The sequence below is a fragment of the Dama dama genome, chromosome 5 (genome assembly GCF_033118175.1).
Source record: "Dama dama isolate Ldn47 chromosome 5, ASM3311817v1, whole genome shotgun sequence".
NCBI classification, from domain to species: domain Eukaryota; kingdom Metazoa; phylum Chordata; class Mammalia; order Artiodactyla; family Cervidae; genus Dama; species Dama dama.
Genome location: NC_083685.1, coordinates 37,146,119 through 37,164,771, shown reverse-complemented (window position 1 = coordinate 37,164,771; position 18,653 = coordinate 37,146,119). Strand labels below are relative to the sequence as shown.

At 35.4% G+C, this 18,653-nt stretch overlaps 1 protein-coding gene across 4 annotated transcripts in view; it reads right to left on the bottom strand.

The window, feature by feature from the left end:
* The window catches only part of AFG2A (AFG2 AAA ATPase homolog A), a 330,277-nt gene that overhangs the window by 215,168 nt on the left and 96,456 nt on the right, over nucleotides 1-18,653 (bottom strand). For all 4 annotated transcript variants that reach the window (XM_061142299.1, XM_061142300.1, XM_061142297.1 and 1 more), the window contains exons 12-13: nucleotides 9,613-9,666; nucleotides 7,823-7,902 (exon numbers count right to left, since the gene is read on the bottom strand). In XM_061142299.1, coding sequence (XP_060998282.1) covers nucleotides 7,823-7,902; nucleotides 9,613-9,666 — 134 coding nt within the window. The remainder of the gene's footprint in view (nucleotides 1-7,822; nucleotides 7,903-9,612; nucleotides 9,667-18,653) is intronic.

Genomic DNA, 18,653 nt, shown 5'->3' with positions numbered 1-18,653 from the left:
TAAAACAGGTCAGCAGATAGATATTGTCAGTTCCCTACTTAGCTTTACTTAAAACATAATAGAAAGTATCAAACTTCCTTAAACTTTTCCATGAAAACCACCAACATAATGCTAAGGTAAAAACTCAACTGCTTTTCAGCCTTTTGGCTAAGATTAAGTTTAAGATAAAAACTACTCCTCTTAAGCCCTTCATAACGATGCCCAAAACAGTGAGCCTAATAAATAGACTACTAAGAAACACTTTTTTTATACAAGCTGTATTAGAAGGAAATTACTATACACTGGTAATGAGACTTCTTTACATTTTAGTCTTAACTATATACTAGCTGTTCAAATGCAGTGAGTATGGCTCCTCAGAGTCCTCAAGGCAAAATATATTTTGAATAGCAAAAACTTCCAGATAAGGAGATCTTTATACTGCTCAGATATTTTAAAATGACTTTTTTAAAATAGGCAAACCTTCTAAAATAGAAAAAAACCAATATACTGTAAGACTGCTCAGATGTAGAATTGCTTGGCTCAAGAAACTGAATGAAAAGAAAATCTCCACGTCCTTGGTTTCTTAGATCTATACCAAAAGAAGTTCTCGTCATCTGTTACTTCTATCCTTTTTCAGTCTTCTAAATGAACCTTTTTTTTTGTGGGGGTGGGGGGTGGGGGGATGTAGGGGGTAGGTGGATACTGATTCAGGATCTTTATTTATAATGCTCTAAATGTGATTACAGACACACAGGATTTGGAACCCAATGACTTGAATGCATGAGAAAAGACTCAGTTTGATTCCTCTACACTAAGTGTGACTGAATGACCTTCCGGCAGAATATAATATGGTGATCTCTCTACAAAATTAATTAGTATACCAAGGATGTCCATAGTCTTTCAAAATGTTTTCTCACTGTAGTTAAGTATCTATGTTGTTATCCTCTGTTAGATTTGAATACTGTTGCTATCAGCTACATTGAAAAGAACATTTATTGTTTCTGTACCCTTAGCACAACTGGCAAAGTTTTCTGAGTCCAGACTCACTTTTAGAGTTACTGTGTACAAAAACTATTGAATTTTTTGAGAAAAACACATCAGTCAGCACTTCGTTAATTCTTTTTGGAGCTCTCTGACAAGTGAATGTATTCCATAGCTTACAAATAATTTTTTATAATAAAGATGATGATGCTTCTATGAAAATAATGCAAGTGACAAAACTCCAAAAGACTGTCTCGGTGTTAAATTTTAAAGTAAAATTAGTTCATAAATGACACTAACACATGGTGAAATCAGATTCTGCTAACAACCAGCTGATTGAACCTAATCGCTAGTTTCTGTAAGCCTACATTTCCTTATTCAAAAACTAAATGTCTGGGTGCTTCTCTGTTAGATACTGTGCTGGACACCTGAGGTAAGAGGATAAAGATGTTACTGTTCCCTTGAGGGTGTCATAATTATTGGCCTATATGAATAAGGGAATTAAATTAGATAGCATACAAGTCCTTCTAGTTTCAAAATTCTGTTAGTCTCTGTTGGTAACAGAGAACACCTAAGTTATTTAATTCATTCATTTCAATAAAAATATTAGCAATTCAGGAAGGTATTGATACCTCTAATAGAATGCCTCTAAACAGAAAGGTATAATACTGGTCCAATTTGTTATCTGTAGAGAAACTGGGAGCTATAATTAATGCTGAAGATGAGGTGAAGGGAATTCTTTGGATTCTCATTTCCCATGCTGCCTTTGCCCTTTATTTCCACAGATCATTGAGAACTAGCTGGAGAATAGCATAGTGAAAATGTTTTATGGACTGAGAAATATTCTTGGCTGACTTTCAAAGCTGCAGTAGGAAACAAAATCCATAAAACTGACATCCTAGGAAATCAAAACCAACTTCAAGTTTAAGAATAAATGTGTAATCACTAACATAATGAAATGATTTTAAAACTTTATTATCTGCTAGAGATAAAGGCAACACAACAATGGAAAAAAATGTTCAGCTACAGAAAGTACTAAAATTAGACTTTTCCAATAGATTAATTTTCTTTTCCCTTCAGAAGTCAAGCCCCTTTCCCAAATTACCCCCCTTCAAAAGTCACAGTGCCATGCACTAAAGAGACTTTATAACATCTTAAAACAGGTCAGGAAACTATAGCCACAGTCTAAATCTGGCAGCCAACTGTTTTTCATTTGATTACATATTCTCTGTAGCTCCTTTTGCATGGTAGCAAAAGAGATGAATAGCTCCAATAGAGACTGTATGGCCAAAAAAACCAAAAAACATTTACGAACTAGCCTGTTTCAGAAAACATTGCTAACCCTCATCTTTAAGAAATCTCACCACCATGATGCTAATACTACATTTATTTTATTTTTCAATAGTAAAAATTTCACAAAAATGATATGTATTTCCTTTCAACTCCTTTAGTAAAATAAAATCCCCTATCGTCCCTTCATATGATCTTTAAATTATAGACCAACAGTTGATATATCCAATTTACATTTCAAAATTTTTTTCTAGTATAATTTTCAAGTGTCATAAAGAATCCCAAATGGCAGGCATCTGAATTTGTTTCTTAAAACCTACCTCCTATGGGAGGTAGGTCAATATGAGGTGTGAAAAACACCCAAGGAAGGCTAGCCAGACATATACTGCTCTGAACACAAGCATTACTTGTGATAATTTTCTTGGTGCATGCAAAATGCAAGCAAATTTTCATTTTAAAACCAAGATAGCTACAAGAGACTTAACATGTCCTAGAACAACAAGAAATAAGTTCCAATTCCTAGTAAAATGCTGCATTAGGCCATCTCTCTAGGGAAAGTCTTACCTTTAATCCATTCTATAGTACTTAGCCACAATGCTTAGACAAAATGCAAAACACAAAATATTCATAGAAATCTGCTATACTCCATAAAACTCTTATAATAAAAAAATCAGTTACACATGTTCCATTTCTTCTTTTACTCTGCTTCTTTCAGCAGTTCTGTTTAATATTAAAAGTTCAACAATGTAAAAACTATGAGGCAATGAAGTATAAATTAGAAAAAAACTGCATACCAGGAAATAGGCAATGAATTTAGCAACTTGAAACAGAGATATACAAAGTAATAATAGTTAAAAGTATTTAATAAGTTGTTATTGCTAGAGTTTCTTACATAAAAAATATTCATTAAATATTTAGATACATGATAAGTTTTACCCTGATATGAACATACTTTTTCTATCCCAAATCCTGATAGTCTAAAGGCAGTAGTATTATCATCCAACGAGCACTAAATTAGAGGACATGAGCTCTAGCCTTGTCTAGGCCACAAAGGAGTTATGCGCCTCTTCTCTTAAATTCTAGGGGCTTCTATTCCTTCTAAAAAAAGACTGTACTAGATGATTTCTAAGAATTTTCTCAGCTACAAAATTTTATGATTTTATGAAATTTTACATACCACCATGTGCATGCAGGCGTGCTCAGTAATGTCAGACTCTTTGTGAACCCATGGACTACATACAGCCTGCCAGGCTCCTTTGTCCATGGAATTTTCCATACAAGAATACTGGAGTGGGTTGCCATTCCCTCCTCTAGGGATCTTCCCAACCCAGGGATCAAACTCATGTCTACTGTGTCTCCTGCATTTGTAGGCGGATTCTTTACCACTGAGCCACCTGGGAAGCCCAAATACTGCTATAAAATCACATTTAAAAATTTATAACCCACTTTGAAAAGTGTCATTTACAGAATGATGCCTACAAAAATTTCTTCTACAGTGTTCAGTGTCATGAATTCACTGAAGCTACCTGAAATCTGGAAATACTGCAAAAAAGGCTGCCCCATTTCCTGACCATTACTCTAACACTCAGAGCTCTTTTCAAAATGTTACTAAGCCTGGAATTTTCATTTTCAATGAAAGCTGGCTCAGAACTTATTTTTCCCCCTAACCACTCCAAATGGAAATCAATTCAGGACTTTAAGTGCAGAAACAGCTATACAAGAAAACAGTTATTAATATCACAGATTCTCTAATACTTCACAGAATATATCAGTCAGCTTTTAACAGAGCACTTAATCTTTTCATTTTTCCATATATTTAACCACCTCTTTAATAATCTAATCATAAAACAATATATCAAGTATTTTTATATGGCAGCCTTAGTTTTATAAAACACACCAGATCATCTTCTTTTTCTCCCAAATAATAATGTCTTTCCTCTATTTCTAAAATACAAACTTTTTTCATATTTAAAACTTTTGAAATCAGGATATTCCTTGGAGTTGTTGATTTCTCAGTACCATTTCACAGCTCAGGGCTGCATTTTCCTTCAGTAATGGTATGTAAAATAATGGTATGTCTTACAACTAATAGCAAATTAGATTGCTGAAATGCCATAGTGCCTGTCACCTGTAGAATACTCTAATTTCCCAAACGCTTCAATATCCTCCACTACATTTCTATCTCTACTACTGTATTTCTATTTATATGGAAATGACCATTGTTACAAGAATATCAATGCAGAAATTATGAGAAACAAGTTTTTTAAGCAATTACTAAATGCCAGGCAGTACATAAAGCACTTTACATGTATTTAATTCCAACAACCTAGAATTTATTACTACTATCTCCATTTTACAAATGAAACTAAAGCTTAAAGAGGTTAAGGTAATTGCTCTAAGTCCCGTTCTCTGTTTTATCCCCCATGCAAAGCCTATTGTAGAAAGAGTGCTCAATAAACATTTACTTAACAAGTGAATGAATGAATGCTGCAAAGGAGTCTTATATTCACAGGCTCACAAAGAGAACGTACAATAAATAGAATCTTGAAAGGTTAGTTAATTAACTACTTGGACATGCAATCCTGAGATCTGTGGTGTGACAGTCAAATAAAAAAGTGGCTCAGAGTATCTGCTCTGGAGTCAAAATACGTAAATTCAAATTTCAGCTCTGCTACTTGTGATATATGATGTTGAATAAAGCAGTTATGGATCTACATGCCTAAGTTTTCTCACCTGTAAATTGGAGATGAAAATAGGACCTACTCCTCCTGGGGTCGTGGTGATGATTAAAGGTTGATATAAACAAAAGGCCATAACATTGTGAGTGAAACCCAAACGGAGTGATGCTATTTTTAAGTTAAATAAATAAGATGGGCCTCTGCAGTCAGTGACTCTAACCTTCAGAAATATATTTCTAGTTCTGTTTGAAGTATGGAGTGACCAGGCAGCTAATGCCAGCTGCTGAGGATGATTCAGGATCCAGTGATTAGCTGGAACATCCGAGAAAGAGAAAGCTTTTCTAGGAATCTCTGGATTAGTCTAGTGGCCATTGCCTCAATCAGAGGAGTCTGGGCCAAGAAAACATAGTATATGGGGAAACATCCTATATGTCTTCACCCCTGGGGACAGAACTGTTGCCTAAGACAAAACTGACTGATGATTTACTACCCAGAGTGCTCGCCCTTCCTGACTATAATCCTGGAAAAGGTAAAATTTTAAGCTAGCTGGCAGGCAGGGCAGAGTACTGGAGCCAACTGTACAATAACCTGCTTTGTATTAATGCAGGGACCTTTTTGTGATTTTTTTTTTTAATCTGTAAAGCACTTAAAACAGTTTCTAGAATATGGTAAGCAGTAAATAAATGTTCCCCAATATTATTATTCAGTTCAGTTCAGTCGCTCAGTCGTGTCTGACTCTTTGCGACCTCATGAATCACAGCACGCCAGGCCTCCCTGTTCATCACAAGCTCCCGGAGTCCACCCAAACTCATGTCCATCGAGTCGGTGATGCCATCCAGACATCTCATCCTCTGTCATCCCCTTCTCCTCCTGCCCCCAATCCCTCCCAGCATCAGGGTCTTTTCCAATGAGTCAACTCTTTGCATGAGGGGGCCAAAGTATTGGAGTTTCAGCTTCAGCATCACTCCTTCCAATGAACACCCAGGACTGATCACCTTTAGGATGGACTGGTGGATCTCCTTGCAGTCCAAGGGACTCTCAAGAGTCTTCTTCAACACCACAGTTCAAAAGCATCAATTTTTCGGTGCTCAGCTTTCTTCACAGTCCAACTCATTAGCTCAGGATAATTCAAATCTCTTCCCTACCTCAGTGCCTGTTCTCCCTACCATATTATCCATCTTCCAAAGAGCCATCCTACTTCAACAGCATTTTCAATTTTCCCAAATACTACAGAGATCATTAAAGCACTTCACAAAGGGAATCTTACAACACTTCTTCCAACTCACAAAATGAAATCAGACAAAAAAATCTTATCCAGAACACCCATAATTTAAATGGGCATACAGAAAATGAGAAGTAAATAACAGGCTGACTTATTTTTCAAGTCCACAGACACTTAAATGGGGCAGAGAAAAGGAGACAATCATGGTTATAAGTAGACACTTCTGTAAGCATGAAATAAGACACTTTTATAAGCAGAAATCTCTCTTTCTGAAAGCACAAATATTTCTAAAGCTAAGCAAATGGTATGTCTATATTCTATTTACAATGTGCAGGTTGCAACCCTCAGTTTCATGGCTAATTTGAGTAAACTCAAATAGTCAAAATAATTGAATTAACACCCTGGATAGTATGGAGTAGCATATATTATAATTCATGGCTCAATTTGTTAAACATCTTATGTGTAGAAATATAAATCATGATAAGAAGAAAGTTTTCTTAGGCACTATCTTTTTTGGATTAGTCATATGAGTTTGATCTAAATGTTATCATAGAAAAAAAATGAAAGCAATGCATAAAATTATAGAGAAAATTAATAGTTTATATAATTAAAAAATTTTCCTATTTTCCTATGTTTTCTATTTCTTTATAAAGTCTAAACCTGGTTTAGTATTTGGGGAATTTTATACTTTGCTATCTATCAACAGATGTGTTTTCCAATTTCTAGAAACTGTGTCCAATTCAAACGGCTAACGAACAAAAACATATGTGTCGAGATTTTGTTTGTTTTAGTTTTCAGGTAATAGCACTCTTAACTAGACAAAACAATAACTTTCTAGGCAATGTTGGCTCATTATACAATTACAGGGAAAAAACAGTTGAGAACAGAATATCATTCTATGAGATTCTTATGGCTATAAAAACCAAACTGATTAAGACTTAATATAGCTAAAGTACAACTGAAATTCTCTATTTGGACTATTAACATTACATTTCATAGTCAGCCTTATCTTTATTTTCAAAGCGTCAACTAACTTGACCAAAATTTTTCTGTGCAAAGGAAACTACACAGAATTTATTTGAATGAGTCACTAAGGAAGGACTCACAATATGATGAAGACGATTAGAGAAAATGATATCTAGAAGCTGCAAATTATTAACATCTCCAACACATATGCCAATTCCTACTGAGCCAAAGTGCCTACAAAACCAGGTTATTCCTACCAAGTAACTTGTCTGGTTTCTCACACTAGTATATTTCAAAGGCATTTTATGAGAACTCTGCTATATATTCTACCTACCATCTGGTTCATATTTAACAGTGTTTCCCATCCTGTTCCTTTTTAGGCTCCAAAAACAGATGTCTCTGATGGCACATAAATGTGGCAGATCACCCTAATTCAGCAAACTTCTCTTGCTTCTTATTCTTCCCTTGCATCAAGGTGAAACTTAAGTTATTTGTGACCTTTTGTTCCATCTCACTTCAGAAGTAATAAAGTAGTAATATGAAATAATTTTAAGTATGTAAGAAAAAACCATGTGAGTTGAAAGTTTTCTTTTAAGCCAAATGTATTAACAATATTAATAAACAAAATCTGTATAAAAAGTGCTAGTTCCTCTACACTGTAGTTGGTAATATACAGTTACTAGTGGCAGTCTTAGTTATTTCTTACCTGCCCCTTTCAACTGCTAAGGCATCAAGTTCATCAAAGAAAATAATGGAAGGAGCCACGGCTCTTGCCTTCTGGAAGATCTGGTGGAAAGAGTGCCACATTAGCTAAAGATCAGCAAACTTCAGAAAACTCCATTGCTAGTTTTAGTTTGAAAACAGTTAGAACCAAATCAATTATGTACCAGTCAACTAGCTCAATAACTTTGTATACAACCTGTAACAGATGTATTCACACTTCATAATGGATGTAAAATACCTTCTATCATGGTGCTTACTTGCAAACAGACAAGACATCAATACATATTCTTAGAAGTGTGCAGGAGACAATTTGGCTTAAGTAATCAGAAAATCTCGGTTAAAATCCCACCTCTGCCACTTAGTAGCTGTGTGATTTCTAGTGGATAACTTTACTTCTCTAAACTTCAAGTTCCATACCTCTAAAATGGAGATTATGATAAATGCCGGCCACAAAAGTTTAAGAACTGAATTTAAAAAGATGGCAACACATTTAGGATAATGCCTGGAACATAGTAACAGCTCAGTAAATGATAGTTATTATTATCTATCATAAACACAAGTTTAAAAGAAAAATAATAATGCGTAAAATCAGCCAAAGTTTAGCATATAAAATACCCATAAACCTAAAAGTCACATGCCTTGTTCACTTCTCTGAAGACTATATGGAAAAACATAGTTAAAACTTGGAAGAGAATAGATTGCATAGACCAGAAGTCAATCAGGCTATCAAAATCAAAGACTGGCTGGACAGCCATGAGGCAATAAGAAGAAATGGGCTAGAAAAAGTCAGTACAGGCAGAAAGAAATTCAAATTTGTGTTACCTGGCACAAATTTGTGTGACCAGGCCCCCATTTTCTGGTCACAATTATGATGACCATAAAAATACAGAACAATTACCAAAACATTAGTATTAAAAAGCACCACCTTTTTCATATTTTAATGAAGAAGGGTGCTATCATTATCAGTTAATATTTTATATGATCACCATCATCTATATTTCAAGGAGAAAAAAGAAACAAAAAGTAACTTAAAACTTTTTCTCACATGCAAAACAAAGTATTCCAATCTTTAATACTCTTGGTTGGTATCCACATATTTCATAAATGGAGATAATCCATTCCACTGCTATTTATGTATTTTTGCCCTTGAACAGCATCTGGGAAGATACATGATGCCCATGTGAGGCAGGCCAGCCTTTGTTTAGGACACCAAAACTTATGGTCAAACTGCTATAGTTTACCCCACTTCAGTGCCTTGATTTTGCATAAATTTCCCAATTGCGCAGCTTCAGCAATATGAAGTAATCAGTAGGCCAATCACTAACTTTAAAATTTAAGAGAGAGAAGGGGGATGCATTTTCTAAATCACTAGTCAAAGGTAAAGTAAATAAAATAAGGAGAGTACATTGAAATTTTCATACTAATAAGCTTATCTGATTTAAAGGACTACCTGGTTTAAAGGATTTAAGTCTCATTTTAACATCATGTGTTAGTTGTTAGCTAAAAACATATCCCTTTTTTTAATGGGATGCTGATAGTTGTTAAAAAATATATGTGCTAAAACTAGAGGCTAGAAATATTATGATGTTTAAAAACAAAGACTATGTATTGTAGATAACCAAAATTAATTTAAAAATATTTGCCTGAATAAAAAAATATACCACTAGAATTTAGATTTGGAAACTGTAAACCTGTAACCCCACACAAAATGGAAACTAGAGGACAGAACTGTGGTTATCCTATGCAGAGTTCCACTTTAAGGCATAATCTTACCTCTCTAACTGCTCTTTCAGATTCACCAACATACTTGTTCATTAATTCAGGCCCCTGCATGAAAAGAAAACAACTGTTCAGCATCTTTATAAATCTAGTCACATGATTATGTCTAGTAAAAGAGAAAATATACACATAAAAGAAAAAGAGGAAAAAACCAAAAATCTGCTTTTCATTAAATTAGTTCCTCTTGCATGCTTATTTTTACTGGGTGTTATTTATGCTTCAAAAATTAAAGCCATTCTGTATTCCAAAAACTGCACATCAGTATACAGTGTCTGTGACTAAACATGATAGTTAAACATCTTATTCATCATCCACCTACACATCCATCCATATTTTTACTATGTATCAAACATGGTGCTAGGCACTGAAGACAGAACAGTGTAGTACTAGATCAGCAGGGCTCTCTGACAAGAAGCAAGATCTCAGGGCTATTCTTTTTATGACTCTATGATAATTCTCGAAAAGAGGAATGGGAATCATGTAATCAGTGACATCTGAGTGTTTCCAATATAAATGCTGCTCTCCAGCTCCTTGTTCTCATTTGACTTGGCCATGTAGACACTGACTCTACGGATCTGCAGGGCCAAATGAGCTCTTCTCATCCACTCTTCGAGTCAAAGCAGATAATTTCTATAGACAAAATCTTAGGACCACCAACACTGCTAACCGTCACTCAAAGTATCACACTGGGACAATGACAATGACCCTTGTTACCCTCCAAACTGTCTATTCACTCAGCCTCTGTCTATATCTCCCTTCAGATATCTGCTACTAGGCACTTCATCCAGATGATGATAAATCTCTTTTCTCTTCTGTGTTCAGCTGTTTCAGAAGGGATAAGAAGAATGAAAGGTGTGGGCTTCCAGTAATAAAATTCTACCAACTTTTACTAACTGACCATCAACAGAAGAATCCTCATAAAAGCACCTGGACTCCCAGTGATTACACTGCTTATCTCTGATTCAGAGATGCACTTTTTTTCAACATTCAACATTTCTGAACAGTAAGACTTTTCTTTCTTAAGTACCTAAAATATTATATTAATATATAGTATGAAATGGTAGGCTTTCTTTTTTAATCACACATCTATCTACTTTCTCATGCAATAGAATCATCATATCACAAGAAGCCATGGTATTAAATAATAATAATAATGATAATACTGTCCTGAGAACCACAACTATTCCCTTCAGATTTGGTATAAAGTTTGTCCAACAAATGCCAGATGTCTTTCTCGGCTATGCAAACTTTATCTCATTGTTCTTTCCAGCATTTGGCTTCTATTGATACCTGTCCTGACACAACTCCAGATACAGCATGTGTGCTTTTCTCTCTACACATGCTTGTGCACTTGCACACACATGCACGTGCACACACACACATCTTATTTTGAACAAGATTCATGTTCTAGCCCATTCAAATTATGGGTCTTGATAATTTAGGTTAGGTAACTAGACACTGACTCGAGTATTTCCTAAACAATTTACACAACTCACATAAAAATCAGACTGACTGAAGCACATAGAGATTCCCTAGCAGAATGTCAACTAATGCTATAAATTGGTATGGGCAATACTTAGCTTCAGTTAAGACATCATATTACAAAGAAAATTACTGGTATGGCATGGCAAGTATTAGGACTGAAGCATGATTAGCTGCCACTCAAACACAGAAAAGGAGCCACTTAAGAGTCAAGGATGCTCCCAGAAAAAGCAATATTTCAGGTGAGTCTATAGCTGACTTATCACCCTCAAAAATATGAAATACATCAAGTGTGCTAAGTCACTTCAGTCATGTCCTACTCTGTGAGACCCCCATGGACTGTAGCCTGCCAGACTCCTCTGTTCACAGGATTCTCTAGGCAAGAATAGTGGACTTGGTTGCCATCAAGACCCAGAAATAAATCCAAAAGGTTTGTGGTGAGCTATATTAGATGCTATTATATGCACTTTAACTGCAGAAGAACTCTTACCGTGTTAACTCAAGAGTTCATTGACTTTTCAGTTATACACACGACTTGAGTTTGAACTGATCTAAGAGTTCAGAACAGGTAGAGATTAGGGGGCAGAGAGAATGCAGCAAAAGTTAAGGCTACTTAAAGTGGGAGGCAGAGCCATGTCAAAAACAAGTGTAAATTTTATCCTGCAAGCAATGGGAAGAGTCTTAGGGGAATTAACTGATAATAGGGGTATCATGGAAAGATGATTCTAGCCACAATATAAAGGATGGCTTGAAGAAACATATGAAACCATAAATAGAGACAGCAGTTATGAAATTCCTAAAACATTAGCAAGAAATGATGAGGCACACGTTTAAGATAAAACAGTGGAATGGAAATGAGGAGAGAACCACATAAACTATTTAAAAAGATAAAATAAGCTTAATTTGTTAGGAGTAGCAAGATGTGAAAGTGAGAGAGAATAATATAGAATACTAACACAAATTTAAATTATATATTGCTGATGTTCACAAGGATTTAATTCATAAAGGAAAGAAGGATGCTCAATATATTCAGGTAACAACTCTCAGAAATGTATCTCATTAAAAAAAGCTCACCCAAAATGATTAAAATTAAAAACTTTGCGGTCATAAACATAACTGCTAACATTTATTGAACATTTCATATGTGCCATGAACTCTTCTAAGCACTTTAAATATACTGAGTCATATAAAATGACAAAGAGATGCAATGCTTCTAGGACGACTTTCCATCTGTGAGTAAAATAAAGATCCACACAAAATCAAAAGCAGGAAAGATCAGAAACAAACGTTTAGCACCTTAAATTCTTTGTTGAAATACAGACACACTGAATCATTCATTTTTTCATTCAAGGCCATTTATTAAGTGCCTACAGTGAGTTTATGGTTTAAAAGATTACTAACATAATCTTAGTCTTAAAATATAATAATAATTATATTCTTATAAATTAAACTATAGTGAGAAGAAAATATCACAACTAGATAGAGAATGCTATGAAGACAAAGAAAAAGAAAACAAAGATTTCTTCCACGTAAAGGAATCAAGGAATAATTCTGAACAACAATGAGATCACAACTATGTCGGGTCATTTAGAATGGAAGGAGGGTGTTAATAAACTAGAATAGAAAACTAAAAGCTACCAAAAGGAAACAGCCAGAATGCAGAAATAAAATATCTGGAAGCAATAGAGTTCATCATCAGAAAACAGGTTTTGGGGCAACATGTTGGGAATAACCAGGCAAGAAGAGCAATGCCACAAGGGGCAGAAAGCACAGTGTAGAGTCTGCGAGTCCTAGGTGGAAGAGATGGTGGGGGTGGGGGTGGGGCCCACGGAGGAACATCAGTGCGGAGCTGAGTGGCGGCAGCCACCTAGCATGAGATGTCAGAGACCAAAAAGGGTATGGAGAACTTTCCACAGAGAGGGGGCTCGCCATAAGGTAATAGAGCTTGGTTTCTAACTTCCCCATCCAAAGTTATGCAAACCGCTTTAAGAATCTTATACATAAAGTGGTATAGTATTATTTGTAGGTAGATTGTAAATTAAATATGTATACTATAAATCCTAGAACAAATATCTTTTAAAAGGTAAAACCAAGAAGCTGAACTATTGAGAAAACAGGGGAGATAAGCTAGAATACCAAAATAAACTAATCCAAAACTTGGTGGGGAAAGGGAGGAAATAAAAAAAAAAATCAAATGAACAAAATCATGGGCATTAACAGTCTTTCAAATCATAAACATGTCTGATGAAAGGAAGACAAGTTTTTAGTATTTTTTAAAATATCTCTACAACAGGTGCTTCAAAAATACTGCAACAAGATAACATGGTAACAAGTACATAGTTTAGAACATGTGGGATCAGGGCAGAATAGTCAAGGATAAGAATTAAAAAAGGATAGGAAGAATAACTCAAAGTTCAGGTGGACAAAATCCAGCTGCTCCAAAGATACTACCAGTCAGTGGGTTATCTGATAGCATCAACACAGAAATCCTATGAAAGGGCATTTTATCTTTCTGCCTGATTTTTTGAGTAATATAAAATGCAGCATGAATAAATTTTATAAAACATTAACAAGGTTAATTATAATGCTCTCCTCCCCCCACAAAGAAAACTGTCAGCTACTTCTTTGTCTAGCTTCCTCATATCTTTAAAAATAATCTTTTCAAATTATTTCAGAGTAATAGATTATGCCTACCATAAAAACCTATATTAGGCTAATTAGGGGGCAGATATGCACGAAAAGCATAATTGTGATATATTACAAAATATTATTTAATATTTAAAGGTACTTCTACATCTGACTGAAATCTACCAATAACCAAGCAATGCATAAACTATCTGGAAATAAAGTTATTAAGAAAACTTGCTTGGGACAGTGCTTTTGATGACTGAATGTCATTTATATTTAGTGTATCAATTGCTTGTACACTGATACTTAAACAATCTCCAAGCAATCATGTTTACACAAAAGAACTTTTTTTAAGCTAATTCCCCAAAAGTACTACGGAGACCTCATCACCAACAATTTATCTTAATTTCTACTTCCCAGATGGGGCTAGCAGTAAAGAACCTGCCTGCCAATGCAGGAGATATAAGAGATGCAGGTTTGATCTCCGGGTCGGGACTGCCGCGAGAAATATCAATAACCTCCATATGCAGATGACACCACCCTTGTGACACCACTTTAGCAAATAGGAACTAGAAAGCCTCTTGATGAAGGTGAAAGAGGAGAGTCAAAAAGCTGACTTAAAACTCAACATTCAAAAAACTAAGATCATGGCATTAGGTCCTAATACTTCAGGGCAAATTGACGGGGAAACAATGGGAACAGTGACAGACTTTCTTTTCTTGGACTCCAAAATCACTGCAGATGGTGACTGCAACCATGAAATTAAAAGATGCCTGCTCCTTGGAAGAAAAGCTATGACAAACCTAGACAGCATATTAAAAAGCAGAGATGTTACTTTGCTGACAGATTTCCATCTAGCCAAAGCTATGGTTTTACCAGTAGTCATGTATGGATATGAAAGTTGGACCATAAAGAAGGCTGAGTGCTAAAGAACTGATGCTTTTGAACTGTGGTGTTGGAGAAGACTCTTGAAGAGCCCCTTGGACTGCAAGGAGATCAAACACAGTCAATCCTAAAGGCAATCAGTCCTGAATATTCATTGGAAGGACTGAGGCTGAGGCTGAAGCTCCAATACTTTGGCCACCTGATGCGAAGGGCTGACTCACTAGAAAAGACCCTCATGGCTGAGAAAGATGGGAGGCAGGACCAGAAGGGGATGACAGAGGATGAGATGGTTGGAAGGCATCACCAACTCTATGGACATGAGTTTGAACAGGCTCCAGGAGTTGGTGATGGACAGAGAAGCCTGGTGTACTGCAGTCCATGGGATCCAAAGAGTCTGGCATGACTGAGTGACTGAACTGAATTGACCTAATGAAAATAAGGAAAACTGCAGGTGTCACTATTATTTTTAATTATTATCACACAAACTCTGTTTTACTGTTATTGTTCTTACAGCAACTCTCCATAAAAGTCAAGAGCGTAACATAAAATAGTAATCCAGTGAAGCCATTTTTTTTTTCCATTTTTTTAAGTAAGCAATATATTTAATGCATATATACCGCCTTCTAATTATCTGGCTTTAACTAAAGGAAAGTAGTTAGATAACTTGGAGAAATGATTACTGATCTCCACAGAGCTGACTCTAAAAAGATGACTTGAATATCAGTGCTAGAACAAGACTATGATCATTTCATGATCTGAGAATACAATATGCTGCTACTGGTAACAGAAAGATTAACTTGTTTTAAAAATCTCATGTACAAGCAAACAGACAATAAATACTTTGTTGAAAATACGGCCTACAGCTTTCCATTACTACCTAGAGGTAGGCTACAGAAAACTCTGTGGATAAGAAAGAGTGCTTTTTTCCTCCAAAAGCAAAAGGAAAGAAAAAAAAAAAATCAAACCAATTTGAAAATCAAACCTAGGAAGTTAGCACTGAGAAGAAAACCTAGGTTAGAATATAGAATAACTCAAGTATTACTAACATGTCACAGTAGTAATGAAAAGTTCTATAAGGCCTCTAGAAAACATGTGATTTTGTACAGTACATGCTGAAGAATTATATCTGGACGCCTGAGCTAAAAATGCAATGCCACTAGCTGAACTGATATATTACCTGAATCCAAAATTCTTTTTTTTGCATGACTTTAAAAAAACTTATTTATTTTAATTGAAGGCTAATTACTTTACAATATTGTGGTGGTTTTTGCCATACATCAACATGAATCAGCCATGGATATACATGTATTTCCCCATCCTGAACCCTCTACCATCTCTCTCCCTGCCCCATTCCTCTGGGCTGTCCCAGAGCACCAGCTTTGAGTGCCCTGCTTCATGCATTAAACTTGCACTGGTCATCTATTTTACATGTGTAACATACATGTTTCAATGCTATTCTCTCAAATTGTCCCACTCTCGCCTTCTCCCACATATTCCAAAAGTCTGTTCTTTACATCTGTGTCTCTTTTGCTGTCTTGCAAAGAGGGTCATTGTTACCATCTTTCTGAATTCCATACAGTTAATATACTGTGTTGGTGTTTCTCTTCCTGACTTCTTCACTCTGTATAGTACAGCTCCAGTATCATTCACTGACTCAAATGCATTCTTTTTCATAGCTAAGGGATATTCCATTGTGAATATGTACAATAAAATCCTTATCCATTCTTCTGCCAATGGACATCTAGGTTGCCTCCATGTCCTAACTATTGTAAACAGTGCTGCAATGAATACTGGGGTACATGTGTCTCATTCAATTCTGGCTTCCTCAGTGTGTATGCCCAGCACTGGGATTGCGGGGTCATATGGCAGTTCTAATTCAAGATTTTTAAGAAATCTCCACACTGTTCTCCATTGTGGCTGTACTAGTTTGCATTCCCACCAACAGTGTAAGAAGGTTCCCTTTTCTCCACACCCACTTTACCATTTATTGTTTGTAGATAATTTGATGGCAGCCATTCTGACTGGTTTGAGATGGTACCTCATTGTGGTTTTGATTTGCATTTCTCTGATAATGAGTGATGTTGCATGTGTTTGTTAACCATCTTTATGTCTTCTTTGGAGAAATGTTAGGTTTAGTTCTTTGGCCCATTTTTTGATTGGGTTGTTTATTTTTCTGGTATTGAGCTGCATGAGCTGCTTGTATATTTTTGAGATTAATTCTTTGTCAGTTACTTCATTTGTTATTATTTTCTCCCATTCTGAAGACTGTCTTTTCACCTTGCTCATAATTTCATTCATTGTGCAAAAGTTTTTAATCAGGTCCCTTTTATTTTCATTTCCATTACTCTGGGAGGTGGGTCATAGAGGATCTTACTGTGATTTATGCCAGAAAGTGTTCTACTTATGTTTTCCTCTAAGAGTTTTACAGTTTCTGGTCTTACATTTATATCTTTAATCCATTTTGAGTTTATTTTTGTGGATGGTGTTAGAAAGTGTTCTAGTTTTATTACTTACAGGTGGTTGACCAATTTTCCCAGCACCACTTGTTAAAGAAATTGTTTTTTCTCCATTGTATATCTTTGCCTACTTTGTCAAAGATAAGGTGCCCATAGATGTGTGGATTTATCTCTGGGCTTTCTATTTTGTTCCACTGATCTATATTTCTGTCTTTGTGCCAGTACCATACTGTCTTGATGACTGTAGCTTTGTAGTATAGTCTGAAGTCAAGCAGGTTGATTCCTCCAGTTCCATATTTCTTTCTCAAGATTGCTTTGGCTATTCGAGGTTTTTTGTGTCTTCATATAAATTGTGAAGTTATTTGCTCTAGTTCTGTGAAAAATACCATTAATAGCTTGAGTATATTACCCAAAGCAATCTATATATTCAACTCAGTTGATAGGGATTGAGTTGAATCTATAGATTGCTTTGGGTAATATACTCATGTTAACTATATAGATCTTCCAATCCACGAACATAGTATATTTCTCCATCTATTTGTGTCATCTTTGATTTCTTTCATGAGTGTTTTATAGTTTTCTATATACAGGTTTTTGCTTCTTTAGGTAAACTGATTCCTAAGTATTTTATTATTTTTGTTGCAATGGTGCATGGGGTTATTTCCTTACTTTCTCTTTCTGTTTTCTCATTGTTAGTGTATAGGAATGCAAAGGAATTCTGTGTATTAATTTTATATCCTGAAACTTTACTATATTTATTGATTAGCTCTAGTAATTTTTTGGTGGTTTCTTTAGGGTTCTTTCTGTAGAGGATCATGTCATCTGCAAACAGTGAGAGTTTTACTTCTTTTCCAATCTGGATTCCTTTGATTTCTTTTTCTTCTCTGATTACTGCAGCTAGGACTTCCAAAACTATGTTGAACAGTAGTGATGAGAGTGGGCACCCTTGTCTAGTTCCTGATTTTGTGGGAAATACTTTCAATTTTTTGCCATTGAGGATAATGTTTCAATTATCCTGTATGTGGTTTTGCTGTATGGCTTTTATGTTGAAGTATGTACCTTCTATGGCTGCTTTCTGGACAGTTTTTATCATAAATGGGTGTTGAATTTTGTCAAAGGCTTTCTCTGCATCTATTGAGATAATCATATGGTTTTTATCTTTCAATTTGTTAATATGGTGTATTACACTGACTGATTTGCAAATAGTGAAGAATCCTTGCATCCCTAAGAGAAGCTCACTTGGTCATGACGTATGATCTTTTTAATATGTTACTGGCTGAATCCAAAATTCTTTATGAAGTCATCATCACTAAGGAAGGTAATTTTGAATTTGAAGTTCACTGCCAAAAATTTCTTATTTTCTGGTACAACAAACTGTAAAAGATTAAATTCAGTTTCAAAGATAGATACATTTTATTTTAACACTAACAGAAAACTTAAGGGATCATAAGCTGTGCTGCTATACTTTTTGTTTTCAGTTCAGTTCAGTCAGTTCAGTTCAGTCGCTCAGTCGTGTCTGACTCTTTGCAACCCCATGAATCACAGCACACCAGGCCTCCCTGTCCATCACAAACTCCCGGAGTT